Below are 15,326 nucleotides of genomic sequence, written 5' to 3' on the forward strand. Positions count from 1 at the left end.
CCCAAAGCTTCGCGGGAGCCCTGGGTCCCCTGGGACCCGCGGCCCCACAGCTGCCACTTGCAAGGGGGTGGGGGAGGGGGCTTGTTTACACACATGCGACCCAGGGAGACTCAGACACCCCCCCCCCCCCCCCCCCCCCCCCGCCGCCGTCGTCATGTTACTCGACATTTATCTCCGATCTTTCTCTGAAGCCTCCTACTGGATTTTTCCATTTTTGTGACTCAGAGCTGGCCTCTTCTGTATCTTGATTTTGACCATTTCAGATGAGACCATTTCTCAGTAGAGTTCCCTTTTCTTAAGTGCTTACCCTTCTCGTTGTCTCCCGGCTTCAACATCTTGGCTGAACGTTGTGAAATGCGGTCGTCCTGACTTCTCGTGATCTGACCGGAGGGAGGGCACCTTGGGCATCGGGTGAGACCAGAGGTCAGAGGGTGGAGAAGTATCCACACCCACAGCCCTATGGGGGCCTCGGAACCAGCCCTCGGGCCCCGGGCCAGAGTCTTTCAAGGGGAGAGTCTCAGGAGGTCCTGGAGGGTCCCCAGGAAGCCAGGACTGGCCCAGATTAGCACTTTTGGGTAACTGTTTCTCTTCAAGGCACCTCAGAGATGCCCTGGAGTAGGGAGGGGAAGTTGTCCTGCAGTGTCGTAATATAAATGCCGGGCCTGGTAAGTGCCAGGCTGCCTTTTTTCATAAGATTATTAATCCTCGTGACTTATTAGCTGTGCCACTTGTGAGCAGCTTCCAGAATAAACTGTCTGATGTTTATTTTTGAGAGAGAGAAAGAGATAGAGTGTGAGTGGGGGCGGGGCAGAGAGAGAGACACACACACAGACTCCGAAGCAGGCTCCAGGCTCCGAGCTGTTGGCCCAGAGCCCGACGCGGGGCTCGAACCCACGAACCGTGAGATCATGCCCTGAGCCGAGGTCGGATGCCTAATTGACTGAGCCACCCAGGCACCCTGTCTGTCCAACGTTTAGAAGGCTTGTTGAGCACATCTGGGCCCCCATAGGTGGGTCCTCACACACTCCTGTGCCCCGTGTTCACGGAAGACTGTTGCCCTTTAGGCCCCTTGCGCTCTGTCCCCGGATGGAGCCATTTGTAGCTCCGAGGGAGGGAAGGTAAAGAGGTGGGGCTCTGCGTGGCGGGGTGCCCGTCCTCTGCAGATTTCTGCATCTGCCTTGTCCTAGGCGGAGATAATTGGGGAGCGTTAAGCTGACCCCTCTTCCGCGGTGGGCTGGCCAGCTTTGTCCTCCGCGAGCCGAAGGACACCCTGCTGAGTCCAGTGGGAAGCGTTTGGGGACACGCCGTCCTCCCGTGAGGCCCAGCCTCTGTTGGTGTCAAAAGCAGACAGGGGCCCAGGTATAGGCTCAGGGCTGTTTTGTGGCCTCAGTCTCCCAGCTTCCACACCTCCTAGTGCTCTTTCCCAGCTCCGGACCTGTCTGAGGGAACCTGGTATGTGTGAGGCCCTGTGTTGATGGGGGGGTGAGGGGGTGAGGGTGCTGATGTGCCTGAAGGGCACACACAGACTTATTTACTGTTTCTTAAAGTTTATTTATTTATTTTGAGAGAGAGAGTGTATGTGGATGAGCAGGGGAGGGGCAGAGAGAGAGAGAGGGAGAGAGAGAGTCCCAGGCAGGCTCCTCGCACAGAGGCCAACACAGAGCTCGATTCCACAAACCGTGACATGACCTGAGCTGAAACCAAGAGTCAGACGCTCAACTGCCTGAGCCACCCGGGCGCCCCAGACCTATTTCTTTCTCTTCAACTGTCCCACGTAGGAGAAATGCTATCAGTACTGGCCGGACCAGGGATGCTGGACCTACGGAAACATCCGCGTGTGCGTGGAGGACTGTGTGGTTCTGGTTGACTACACCATCCGGAAGTTCTGCATACAGTCGGTAAGCGTTCTGAGTTACCAACTTTCTGGAAAGGCAACCCTTCGAGAGAGCAGGGTCAAGAATAAATACACGTGTCATTATTTTTAGCATGAAGAGCCTCACCCCCACCACAGCCTCCCCGCAGTGTTGGAGCAGCTCTGGCCAAGGGGGGGCTGAGTCAGGAGGAAGTGCGGGGGTGGGGGTGGGGGCGGGTTTGGGCTTTCGTGGACTGAGGTCGGGTCTACAGGGGAGGAGACAGGTGCACCCCTAGTCTTCAGACAGCTCTGGGCCCAGACAGCTCCTGGGCCCCAGTCACTGTTTTGGGTGGAAGAAGGCGGGTCACTTGCATGGGGGCATGGGGTTTGGGGTCCCCCACTCAGTCGCATGATGTCATGTCACACACTGAAGTGATGAAGTGAGGTTTTTTTTAACAGTCTCAAAAGTTGATCTGTCACCTGCTCAGTATTTTTTTGCCTTTATTTCCTACTTGTCCCTACTCCATCCCTGCCTAGAAAAATGTAAGGCACAGATGCCTGTGGACAAAGCAGATGAAATAGAGATTTAAGATATATGAAAACCAGAAGATCATGCAATCAGGAGTCAAAGGTGGAGGGATTGACATAGTCAGATGGCAGAATAGGAGTCTGAGGTTCCTAGAAGCCACAGCAAAGAAGGGAAGAGGATGAGCTTGATGGTGATGGTGTTTACTCTCCCCTGCTTGTGTCCCTCCCGGACACACTGATGCGCACACACACACACACACACACACACACACACACAAAGACACTTCCACATACACTATCCAGCCTTCCATGATCCGGCCAGAGAACCGCACCCATGGGCCTTTGTGGGGGAGGAAACCTGAGAGGCTCTGAGCGGGGCTGGTGGGGTGGGGTCTCCCGTAACGGGCCAGCCACATCTTTCCCCTCAATCTTGAGCCTCTGGGGAGCGAAAGTGTTTGCTGCTGGCAGTTACGCAGGCAGACCCGGATGTGGCCTCCCCGCTCACGAGTGGGGTCTGTGAACTCCAGGGTCGGCTTCAGGGATGCGTCTGGCTGCCGGGGGCCTGGGCCGGGTGCCTTGGGTCCTGCTGTGCGGACCCCGCGAGCAGCCATCGTGCCGCCTGTGGACCCACGGCGGCCTGGGGCCTAGATGGCAGGGGTGGGGGCGGCGAGCATCCTCAGGATGTGATGCTGGGGGAGGGGCAGGCGCTGTTCCCCCACTCACGTGTCCCCCTTCTCCGCAGCAGCTCCCCGATGGCTGCAAAGCCCCGCGGCTGGTCTCCCAGCTGCACTTCACCAGCTGGCCCGACTTTGGAGTGCCTTTCACCCCCATCGGGATGCTGAAGTTCCTGAAGAAAGTGAAGGCCCTCAACCCCGCCCATGCTGGGCCCATAGTGGTCCACTGCAGGTATGTCGGGCCGGGGCCCCCAGAGTACTCACCCTCATGGCTGGGCCGGTCCCAAGGTGGGCAGAAGGACAGGTAGGGGCGTAGTGAAAGCACCCCCCTGCCCGCTGTGAACACAATTACTAGTGACAGCTTGGGGGATCCCTGGGGGTGAGAGCCAGAGGGACATTCAGCCCACTCTGTGACAGCAGGACCCGTCTGTCAGCAGCGTCTGAGGGGGATCCCCAATTGTTAAAACAGACAAAAGCCGAGGGGCCAGGTTGATGGTGCTACTGGGGCTCTGGCAGGTTCACTGCCCCCGCAGACCCCAGGTTACCTCCGGGGACAGAGATGGAAACCATGCTTCTATGGAGAGCCCCCCCACCAAGTCTTTCTACATGAGTGTGCGAGGCTCAGAGGGGCTGGGGGCCGTGGCCCAGGAACAGCCAATAGTGGCCAGGAGCAGCTGTCCAGGGCGGGGCGTCCCCCATCCCAGCTGCGATCTCCTGGTCTGCAGTGGGAGGGACAGTCCTGGAGGGGCCCGGGACTCGACTCTGAAGGTGGGCTAACTCCCTCTGGGGCTTATGTCTGCCTGCCCAGCGTGGCCACTGGTGCAGAAAGTCACGTACGAGAAAAGGCCTCGGACTTCAGGTTGGTTGACTGGCTTGTGCCCTTTCTGCTTTTGAAGACAAAGGCACAGTGGTGAGCAGTGCTCCAGGCCAAACTCCCCATCCTCCCGGTGGGTGCTCAGTTAGAACCTGAAGACAGTTTGGGGGCCAAAGGGGAGGCCCCTGTCATCCGCCCAGGGATAGACTCCTGGACCTGCCGCTTGGGAGCTGAGGGACGTTGGAGCATCTGTGCGTCGAGTGAGGTGGCATCCTTGGGATTACACCTGCCGGGCCTACGAGTTCCTCCCAGCAGGTGCCCTGGAGAGGGGAAGGGGTGGAGGCCCATGCCGTGTGGCCGCAGCTGGGGGTCCCGTCAGCCGCTCCCGTTCTTGCCCATGCTTCGTGAAACTGAGTCTATGTGCCACTTCTGCCGAACTCCGGTATGGCCGGTTCCAAGCATCAGTATCACTGTGTGCAGGTGCCTTTCGTCCCTCGTCCCCTTTGTCCCTCGTCAGTGCCAAGATACTCAGAACGAACCTGGCTCTGACAGCCGAAAACGAATACGATCCTGAGGACGCCCTAGTGAGCAGGGCCTGCCCTCCAGGAGGCGGGAACAAGCCTGGCCGGAGGGGCCTGAGTCCCATCAGAGATCCGGGGCCCTGCCGTAGCAGGGACGGCGGGTGCTTCCCCAGTAGCCTGTCCGCAGGCCCCGGGGTCCGACGCCCTCAGCCGGAGAAGCCGTAGCAGGGGGTCTCCGCATCCAGGTCCTCTTGGCTCTACAAGACCGTTCCTGCCGCTGCGGGCTCCCTGCCTCCCGCTCCCTGTGGTGGTGGCCCCGCTCCGCCCTGCATGGCGGGAGGTAAAGAGACGGTCTCTGTGTCTGGTCGGAGGGCAGCCGCTGGGAGCTGGCTCCATTCTGCTTTGTCCCCGTCCCTCCAGATCTGTCGTGCTTGTGACATCTCAACGAATGACCACTGTCCATTCTCTGCTCCCTTCTCCCTCAACCACAGGTGCCCAGGGCAGGTGCGTCCGCCGTTCGTCTTATTTTCGCGCTGGGCGCCCTCCGTGGCCGTGAGGCTCAGCTCTCGCTCTTGAGTGCCTGGTCGTCTCCCTGCGGTTCTGTGTTCCTTTGGCACAGCTGCTGGGGCTCCCGGGTTCTCCTGTCTTCTGTCACTCAGAAGACACGTTCTCCTGTCTTCTGTCACCAGGTTTTTAATGGACAGTAAATGGAAGGAGTGGCGCCCTCCGACTCGGGCTTCCCAAAGCCCCCCTCTTCTCTGGGGGAAGGAATCCTTCCCCTCCTGGGCTGAGGCCCCCTGAGAGGCCGGTGTGGGCAGATGGGCGGTTCTGGGCGCCTGCCTGTTGGCGGTGATGTGGTGGCAAGAATTCGAGCCAGGAGGGCAGGCCTGCCGGAAGCCAGCAGGGTTAGGGAGAAGGCTCACACTGGCTGTCAGCTCCCGAGACCCAGGGCGGACTTGACTCCACCTTCCCACCCCCAAGTTTATTTTCATACAGGATCTCCTCAGCTCCCGGCCACGCACGGCCACGGCCCCAGGGCTCTGACTTCCTGATGGCCATCCTTGCTGAAACACTCATCCTCAGCGTTTGGTTCTTGATCACTTAATAGGACATTCTGTGCCCGAGTCCCCCTGAGAACAGCGTCCCCACGGAGGCAGCCAGGACGGGTCAGCCGGCCTCAGCCTTTCCATGGGGGACCAAGTGGCTTCTTGCACATGTACCCCAGGCCAGGTGGGGGGGGGGGTCCTGTAAGCGGCTCAGGGACCCTCACAGCCTTGCAGGGAGTTATTTTGTGGCCTCCCTCTCATACCTGTTGGGTAGTGTCTCACCTGGCCCTGCACCTGATGATTTTCTCGGACTTCGTATCTGAGAAAGAACTAAGACTCCCAGAAGACCTCTCACGTTTCACCTATTTTCCCCGCTGAATGAGGGGATCTGCCCAGGGGGACGGTCTTCGCCGCTGTCCTAGCCCCGTTTTGGAGACGAACTGGAGAGAGTGGTGTCTCCCACCCACCCAGAGGGGGCGGGGGGGGGGGGGCGCCGCACACGGGGGGGGGGGGGGGGGGGGGGGGGGGGGGGGGCGCCTGGGTGGCTCAGTCGGTTGAGCGTCCGACTTCGGCTCAGGTCACGATCTCAGGTGATCTCGCGTGATCTCGCGTGAGTTCGAGCCCCGCGTCGGGCTCTGGGCTGATGGCTCGGAGCCTGGAGCCTACTTCCGATTCTGTGTCTCCCTCTCTCTCTGCCCCTCCCCCGTTCATGCTCTGTCTCTGTCTCAAAAATAAATAAAACGTTAAAAAAAAATTAAAAAAAAAAAAACGGGAAAGCGGGGGACTTGACTCATTAAGTCGTGAGTCTTTTTGTTAGATTTCTTTCTCTTTCTTTCTTTCTTTCTTTCTTTTTTCTTTTCTTTCTTTTTTCATTTTCTTTCTTTCTTTCTTTCTTTCTTTCTTTCTTTCTTTTTTCTTTTCTTCTTTCTTTCTTTCTTTCTTTCTTTCCTTCTTTTCTTTTTTTAAAGAGGGTAATGCTGCAGGAGCTGGAAGGAGTGGTTCATGCTGCATAGATGAGTCTGGGTCACTAGGGGGTTCCTCCTTCAGCAGATGTTGGCTGAGTGCAGCTCTGTGCCCACTGAGTCCTGGGGGCCGGGGAACAAACACGTATGGCCCCACTGTCTGGTGGAGATGTACCTAGGACGGCGGGTGGGGGGAGGGTGGGACCGGGATCCCGGCGGCACAAGGAAAGCCAAACCCAGGAAGCCAGTGGGGCAGCTTCCTGGCCAGGAGACTGCTCAGCTGTGACCCCAAGGGCCAGCTGGCTTCAGCCAGCCGTGGGAGGAGGGCCGGGGCGCCAGAGAGAGACCCAGTGCCTCCCACGAGGGCTGGCCTTGGCTCAAGAGCGCACAGACGTAGCCTGGGGAGCCTCCTTTTTATAACGAACTTGAAAAAGCCATTTCCAGTGTGACGTTGGAAAAAATCCACTTGCACACACAACAAGAAGACGGCATTTGGTAATAGAGGACGATTACAACCTCACGTGAGACGACTACGACAGATTTTTTCGACATGCCTTTCAACAGTGTCTAGTTATTAGAGGAACAGTGTCAGATAATTTTACCAAGATTGTGGTGCCCTCTGGTGGCCTCCCCGTAGATTTGCTCTTCATTTGCCAGGCAAAGGCTCGGTTAAGCGATGGGCTGTGTCTCCCAGTTGAGGGCAGCGTGTCCTTCGGTCCGGGTGCACAGGTCAGCTTTGGCGGGCGGGGGGGCGGGTGCCGTGGCTCACGACTCGGCCTCTTGCTTTTCCCCGGCAGCGCCGGCGTGGGCCGGACGGGCACCTTCATAGTGATCGATGCCATGATGGACATGATGCACGCCGAGCACAAGGTCGACGTCTTCGACTTCGTGTCGAGAATCCGCAACCAGCGTCCTCAGATGGTTCAAACAGATGTGAGTAGCCCTCCCCCAGCCCAGCCCCTCGCCCTGGGGAGAGCTGCACAGAGCAAACCCAGACACCTGGGCCACCCCCGGGCTGTCGGTGCACGGGTAACAGTGCCTGGCAGGGAGAAGGTGCTCAGTAATGCCTGCTGCCATGTGGTCCTCACTCAAGGCCATAAGCGGCCATTGGTAACGGCCGTGCATCTGACTTTTGCTCCCAAACCTCCCTACCTTGGCAAAGCGTGGAGTTGGTTGCTGCTGAGCTGTGAGCAGTGGCCGGGCCAGTGGTGGCCGGGCACGCTCGAGGGCGCGGGCGCTCTGGGTCTCCCCACAGATGCAGTACACGTTCATCTACCAAGCCTTACTGGAGTACTACCTCTACGGGGACACCGAGCTGGACGTGTCCTCTCTGGAAAACCACCTGCAGACGCTGCACGGCACCGCCACCCACTTTGACAAGATCGGGCTGGAGGAGGAGTTCAGGGTACGTGCGAAGGCGGGCAGCCGGCCAAAGGAGTCCCCTTTCAATCACCACCCCCGCTCTGGCCTGAGCCCGGAACAAGCAGGGTGGCCCTCCCGCCGGTGACGCAGAGGGAAGAATTCTTGGGGGCTTTCAGAGCTGAGCAGGGGCCCATGTGGGGGAGCGCGTCACGCGTGGGCTCTCATTTCCCAACATTCGGGAAGCGTCCGGGGTCAGAGACGGGCCGTTGTTGCGGGTCAGCAGGCACCCTTGACAGGGGTGCTGTTCCGGGGTTGAGGGAGTCGCGCGGGAGAGTCCGTGTTGGAGCTGTGACCCCGTGTCCTCCTTGACTGCAGAAACTGACAAATGTCCGGATCATGAAGGAGGACATGAGGACGGGCAACCTGCCGGCCAACATGAAGAAGGCCAGAGTCATCCAGATCATTCCGTGTAAGGCAGCCCTGGGGCCGCCCCGTGGGATTGAAACCCCAAGGCAGGACGGGATTGGGGCTGGCACGCTGGGAGAATTCTTTGACTGCCCGCCTCTGTAAGCCAGGATCCAAGGGCAGGACAGCCCCCAGGCCTGGGGTTAAGGGCTCCTGGAGGGCTATGTCAAGGGTAGGTGAGAGAACACCCACCTGTGAAGCAGTGAGCCACCCAGACAGTCCTGTGTGTCAGGCGGGCAGCATGTGATACGAGATGTAGGTGGCAAGACAGAGGGAGGACTTCCTGGAAGCGGAGAGATTTGCTCTGGTCGTGACTCTGGGGCTGCGTGGTTCTCATCTCATCCAGGAGTCCCCCAAGCCTGTATATGGAGGAGGGGGCCCTGCTCCAGGCCAGGGGACCTGAAAGGCCTTGGAATGGGCAGGGGTAGATTTGGGACCCTGGCCTGCCCCGAGATCCCAGGTAAGGGGGAGAAAGAGGAAGGGGTGCCCATGTTTGTTGAGTGCAGGCGAAGAAACAGACTCCACAGAGATCAGAGGGACCACAGGAAAGGAAGGGAGAGGGTGAAGAGAGAGAGAGCACCTCACTGCAGATGTGGACTCAGGGTTCCTGACATGCTTTAGTGATTGCCGAGAATCAGAAGTGTGTGAAGGCTGGGGCGCCAGGGTGGCTCAGTCGGTTAAGCATCTGGCTTCAGCTCAGGTTGTGACGTCACAGTCCGTGGGTTCGAGCCCTGCGTCGGGCTCTATGCTGACAGCTCGGAGCCTGGAGCCTGCTTCGGATTCTGTGCCTCCCTCTCTCTCTCTCTCTGCCCCTCCCCTGCTCGTGCTTTCTCTCTTTCCCTCTCTCTCTCAAAAATAAACAGTAAAAAAAAAGTTAGAAAAAAAAAAGTGCATGAATGCTGGGTGAAGCCTGTTTCGGCCTGAGACACTGGCTTCTGTGCGGCTGCAGCCATAATTCCAGGTCACCTGTCGGGCCACATTCCTTTTACTCCTGAAATGCAGTATTTTTAATGCTCATATTTTGGTATGAATTACATCAATTCATGGCACACGAAAATGATAACTGGGGTAATTTCAGAGCTTTCCTACCAAAACACAATTTCCTGGGCCAATTTAATTAACCTACTTTATAAAGTAAACCTTCCAGGGACTTGACTCCACGATTTTATTAACAAGTTTTGTGTTTTGGAAGCTTGTAGCCACAGAGTGAGCTTTGCAAGGCAGGGCGGTGTTTGTGCTGTGACTGAGGGATCATACTGCTTTGCAGATGACTTCAATCGGGTGATCCTTTCCATGAAAAGGGGTCAAGAATACACAGACTACATCAACGCCTCCTTTATCGACGTAAGTATAGCGGCCCCGGCTGTGCTTTACAAAGATGACTGTGTCCTTCGTCCGTGATCACACACTCTTCATTAACTCATTTTCACGATCAGGAAGGAGTTCTGAAATCCCAACCATTTCGTTAGCAGAATTGTTTGCTTCTAAAAAACAGAAAACAAAAAACACGAACAATGAACTTTGGAAACAGAGGTAACAGGTGCACTGCTAAGGAATTTGCTTTATGAGGCACGGCACTTTTTCTTTGACGTCTCTAATATGCACCAGGGTCACATGGGCCCTTGCACGGCTGGCTGTCCTGCAGTCTCTGTGCCCTCCTGTCCATTCCGCGTGGACGGAGCGGTTGTGCGCTCCGGGCTGTCCGTCATCGCCTGTCTCCACGCACGGTGCGCCGAGCTGAGAAATGGTTGGGGAAGGACGCTGCGGCCACATCTGCATTAGTACGTCCGTTTGCAGATGAGAAAACGTTGCCAGAGGTCACTTGGGCCGCATGGAGGAACTGGATTTGAATCCACTTCCTCTAAGCCCGCCCCCAGCCCACCACCATGATGCTAACTGAGACGAAACACAGCAACACACGAGAACAGAGTCACCGGTGCTCTCTCAGGTGGCCGGGGCCAGCGTGGCTCATGCCACCCGCTCAGAGGCGACCCCAGGCGCTGCAGAGGAGGTGGCTGGGTGGCAGAGGGAATGGGCATCTCGGGCTGTCGCTGCGTGCAGGTGGTTTGCTGGGGCCCAGCCCGGCCCTGGAAGCCGGAGAACGTTTTCCCTGGCCGGGCCCTGGCCTCTCCTGCACCCCGCTGTCCATAGTGGAGCCAGGGGGAAAGGGAGTCGGACTCTAATCTCTGTTCCCCCTTTGAAGGGCTACCGACAGAAGGACTATTTCATCGCCACCCAGGGGCCCCTGGCGCACACGGTGGAGGACTTCTGGCGGATGGTCTGGGAGTGGAAGTGCCACACGGTCGTGATGCTGACGGAGGTCCAGGAGCGAGAGCAGGTCAGGGACGCCCGCCGCCCTGCCCCCTGCGGGGCCTCCCGAGAACCCACGGCACCCCTGGCGGCCCCCCGCCACCCACAGGTCCCACCCCGTGGCAGCCGTCAGCTGCTGAGGCCACAGGGACTGGGGAGGGAGCCAGGCTGGAGATGAAAGAGGTTCCACTCTTGCTCAGCCATGACCGCCCACTGGCTTTCGCTCTTAGCCGGCATTTCATTTCACCTATCTTTTTTTTTTTTTTTTTTTTTTTTTTTTTTTTTATTTTTGGGACAGAGAGAGACAGAGCATGAACGGGGGAGGGTCAGAGAGAGAGGGAGACACAGAATCGGAAACAGGCTCCAGGCTCTGAGCCATCAGCCCAGAGCCTGACGCGGGGCTCGAACTCACGGACCGCGAGATCGTGACCTGGCTGAAGTCGGACGCTTAACCGACTGCGCCACCCAGGCGCCCCTCATTTCACCTATCTTAACTGACTTCAAGACATAAGGACGTAGGCGTTGATATATGTGTACCTTACAGGTGTTGTCCTGGGTGGGCCGAATGAGTCAAACGCTTCCCTTTCCCCAGAGACCCGTCCAGGGCCTTCTTGTGTCTTTTATTGAATGACACAGTAAATACTCGTGAACCCACCATCCGACTGAAAAGCCAAACCTTACCAGTAATGTACATCTACCTGTACGTTACCCCAGGTAGAGCCGCTACCCTGAATCTGTGTTTCCTTTGTTTTCTTGGAAACAGCACATTACGTCCAATTCACATACTATTCAGTTCATCCTTTTAAAGGGTAGAGCTCGGCGATATTTTTTAAATTTTATTTATTTATTTTGAGGGAAAGAGAGCGTGTGTGCACGAGCTGGGGAGAGGCAGAAAGAGAGGGAGAGAGAGAGAGAACCTTAAGCGACTCTGCACTGTCAGCTCAGAGCCCGACTTGGGGGGTCAAACTCTCGAACCATGAGAACCATGACCTCAGCCGAAATCAAGAGTCAGACATTTAACCAACCGAGCCACCCAGGCACCTTGCGGTTTTTAATATACTCACAGCGTTGTGCAACATCACCACTATTTAATTCTAGATCATTTTTGTCACCCCCAGAGGAAACCCCACACCCAAGAACAGCCACTCCCCATTCCTTCTTCCTCTAGCTTCTGCAACCACCATAAATTTGCCACTTCTGGACATTTCATGAAGATGAGTTCCTACAACATGTCTTGTGTGATCGAGTTCTTTCACTTAGTGTAATGTCTTCAAGGTTTAACCGTGTAGTATCAGGAATAAGCTCTTTTTTTCTTGACAGATAATACTCCATTGTAAGGACAGGCCACATTTTGTGTATCCGTTCGTCAGCTGGCGGACATTTGGGTTGTTTCTACTCGGGCTGTTACGCATTATGGTGGGAACATTCACGTTCAGGTTCTTACACGGACCTGTGTTTTCATTTCTCTTGGGGAGACGCCTAGGGGCTGAATTACCGGGCCGTATCATAACTCTGTCGTGCAGACTCATACAGCTTAACATTTTGGAGAACTGCAGACTGCCTTGCACAGCAGCTGCCCCAGTTTGAATTCCCGCCGGGAGTGGACCAGGACTACAGTGACTCCTCATTCTACCAACATTTATTGTCACTGGTCTTTTTAAAGCCAACCTGGTGGATGTGTTCTTTGCTTTTTCCAGAAATCTTTTCAGATCATATACGTGTGTGTCTGAAGCAACTACTGCTTTTGAACTTCATACAAAGGGTATCATTACAGTGCGTGTTCTGCCGGGACTTGCTCCTTCCGCTCAGAATGATGCTTTTGACACTTTCCTACCCTGATGCGTATCGCTGTGGTTCATTCATCGTGATTCTGTTTTGTTCCACGATACAAACTGGACATCCTAAACCCACTTCTCTATCCCTTCTCCCGCTTTGGGAATTTGGGTGATGCCACTTTATTGTTTTACACATGGTGCTACCTACCGGTACATTCTCCTTCGTGTCTCATGCTGCACAAGGAAGAGCAGACTCCAGAGGGACATTACGCCACATTGGAGAGCGTGTGACAGTTTGGGTTTACAAGATACTTCCTCACTGCTTTGCCAAGTGGTTCCGTTTCCCAAAGCGGACACTGGTGGTGTATGAGAGAAATATTCGATCGACGCCCCTAGTACCGTCAGGCACCCTCATTTTTGTTCATTGAATACGAGTACCTGTCATCCCTTTGTAGCTTTGATTGGCATCTCTCTGATTCCTGTGAGGTCAAGCCTCGCTTCATATATGTATAGATGGACGTTTTCCTCTGTGCAAGACGCCTGGCCATGCCTTTCTCCCGTTTTGCTAGTGAGTTGTTGGCTCTTTTTATCTTGACTTACAAGAATTCTTTACATGTCCTTGATACTCACCCTTGGCGGGTTTTACGTACCGCAAATGTCCTGTCCCAGTTGATGGCATGTCTTTTCACTCTTTTGAGAATGTTTGTTGACGGAGTGAAGTTCACTGTGTTGTCATCTGATGTTGCAATCTTTGCGCCGTGGATGGTTAGCTCTGTCGAGGTATTGCTTAACGAGTCCTTCTGCACACCTCAGACTGGAAAGACATTGTCTCCTAAGGCCTTCACAGTTTTGTTTTTAATTTTAAGTATTAACACATCTGGGTTTATTTTTATGAAGACTCAAACCTACTGCATATGGTAGTGTAGGTTGTGTACTGCCCAACTCCAGGAGGGCTGGACTGTCCATATCAAGCTTGGTTGGTTGTGAGTCAGGGACCCAGTGCTTTTCTTGCGTGGAAAACCAATTTTTCGAATTCCACTTATAGAATCTTTTCTTTCCATCATGTTCTGTATCTGAGTTGCAACCACATGCATGTCTGTTTCTGGATTCCCTTGGTCAATGGGTATTAACTGGCATTCATGTTCGTATTCATATGTGATTTACTTGGTCAGATGAAGTACGTTAAATGGTTTGAGAGTGATTCTGCCTCATATCCTCAAACTGCTAACAGCAAGTTATTCGCTATGAGACTTAACAGGTTATTTTTTACCCCAAGGATAAATGCTACCAGTATTGGCCAACAGAGGGCTCAGTGACTCACGGCGAAATAACAATCGAAATAAAAAGCGACACGCTTTCCGAAGCCATCAGCATACGGGACTTCCTGGTCACTTTCAATCAGGTATTGTCGCCAGAGTGCGTTCAACCCTTGTAGACAGAATGCACCACAGCATCCCTCAGGGTCTGCTGGCGATGGTACCAGAATGTCCTGCTCCTTCCACCTCCTCTAACTGGTACCTTAGTATCCACGTTCAGTGCGGTGAGTAGGGAGCCATGTTACAAAGGGGCAGATCTCCTACAACGTTCGCACCCTCGGGGTCACCTGCCTCCTTGCTGCACGAGATGGTGGAGCAGAGTGGCCGACTCCTAGAGGCGTCACACGGCCACCACCTCCCCTTTCGGGAGAAATGGCAGTGGTGGGGGGGGCAGGAGGAGGAAAGGCCGTGGGTCAAGCCACAGAGGCCTGTCCAGGCTTATTCAGAGCCCCTAGGACAGGAGGGGTCCTGGCTTCTTAAGAAAGAGATGATCGTGTTGTCTCCAGCAAAGTTGCCAGGGATCCCATAAAGGTATCTGGCGGGCCCTGGCGAGGGGCTCCAGGGAACATCCTCTGGATGTCTTGCCCCCACTCGGAAGGAAATACTGGCATCCCTGCCCTTTAGGGTGCACACAGCCCACAGACCGCCTGGTCAGGCCCCTCAGGCCCGCCAGGTGGGGACCGTGCTGGCCTTCGAAGGCCCCAGGAGGGACCCAAGCCTTGGCGCGGGTCCCCGGGAGGACGGGTGGGCCCGGGTCCCGCTCCTCGGTGGCCAGGGTCCTGTGGCCAGGCGGCACTGAACGCCCTTCCCCGCCCGCAGCCCCTGGCCCGCCAGGAGGAGCAGACCCGACTGGTGCGCCAGTTCCACTTCCACGGTTGGCCCGAGATCGGGATCCCGGCGGAGGGCAAAGGCATGCTCGACCTCATCGCGGCCGTGCAGAAGCAGCAGCAACAGACCGGCAACCACCCCATCACTGTGCACTGCAGGTGGGCGCCCCCTGCAGGTGGGGCCGAGTCAGACCCTACGCCCGGTTAACTGCCCCCAACGGCGTCATTGCTCTGGACTGTAGTTTTCACCTTCCCCGTACACAGAGGGCGTCACAGGGATGCGGAAACGTCATCTGCTGTACCTGCAGGATGCATTTGGGGGGAGGAGTCAGGGAACCCGCTCAAACACACGTTTCCGTATGCCTTTTAAGTCCTCAAAAACCCCTCCAGGCACAGCTCTGACAGACCCACTTCCTGAGCCTCGCCTGCTGGCCTTCCTTTTGAAAGATTGTTCTGGCTGATGTGCCCGCCCCTCCCTGTCCTCTCCTCTGGGCTTGGGGAGCCAAGTCCGCACTGTAGCACACCCTCGAGGCAGGAAGGTTTTCTTGAGCCACTCGAGGATGTCCAGGCTGGGATGGCTGCCCAAGGCCTGCAGCCCCACCCCAGCCCCGCTCCCAAGGCAGGCACAAGGGAGGCCAAAGGAAACGTGGCTGGGGGTGCCCCTGGAGACAGTTGGGCACCCCACCAAGGTCCTTGATTAGCAGCATCACAAGTGTGGAAGGGTGAATCTGGCCCAATCTAAAGACATGCCGGCTCACCCTCCTTCTGTGCTGACCCACTTCTGGTTATGACAGAGCCCCTCCCCGTGCCAGCAGTGGGGGCGGGGCGGGGGGGGGCGGGCTGGCCACCAAAGCAAATCTCTTCCTCGCAGGAG

The 15,326-nt window shown here is 56.2% G+C and overlaps 1 protein-coding gene across 1 annotated transcript; it reads left to right on the top strand.

The window, feature by feature from the left end:
* Positions 1-1,778: 1,778 nt before the first annotated feature.
* Positions 1,779-15,255, top strand: LOC125917575 (receptor-type tyrosine-protein phosphatase epsilon; the record flags this gene model as incomplete). Its single annotated transcript, XM_049623742.1, has 9 exons — positions 1,779-1,898; positions 3,123-3,286; positions 7,195-7,330; positions 7,653-7,802; positions 8,135-8,228; positions 9,492-9,568; positions 10,428-10,562; positions 13,586-13,711; positions 14,445-15,255. Coding segments are annotated over 9 exons (1,218 nt in total), but the record flags the coding sequence as incomplete, so codon positions are not given.
* Between the last annotated feature and the right edge of the window lie 71 nt (positions 15,256-15,326).

Source organism: Panthera uncia, unplaced genomic scaffold (assembly GCF_023721935.1).
Source record: "Panthera uncia isolate 11264 unplaced genomic scaffold, Puncia_PCG_1.0 HiC_scaffold_2034, whole genome shotgun sequence".
NCBI lineage: Eukaryota > Metazoa > Chordata > Mammalia > Carnivora > Felidae > Panthera > Panthera uncia.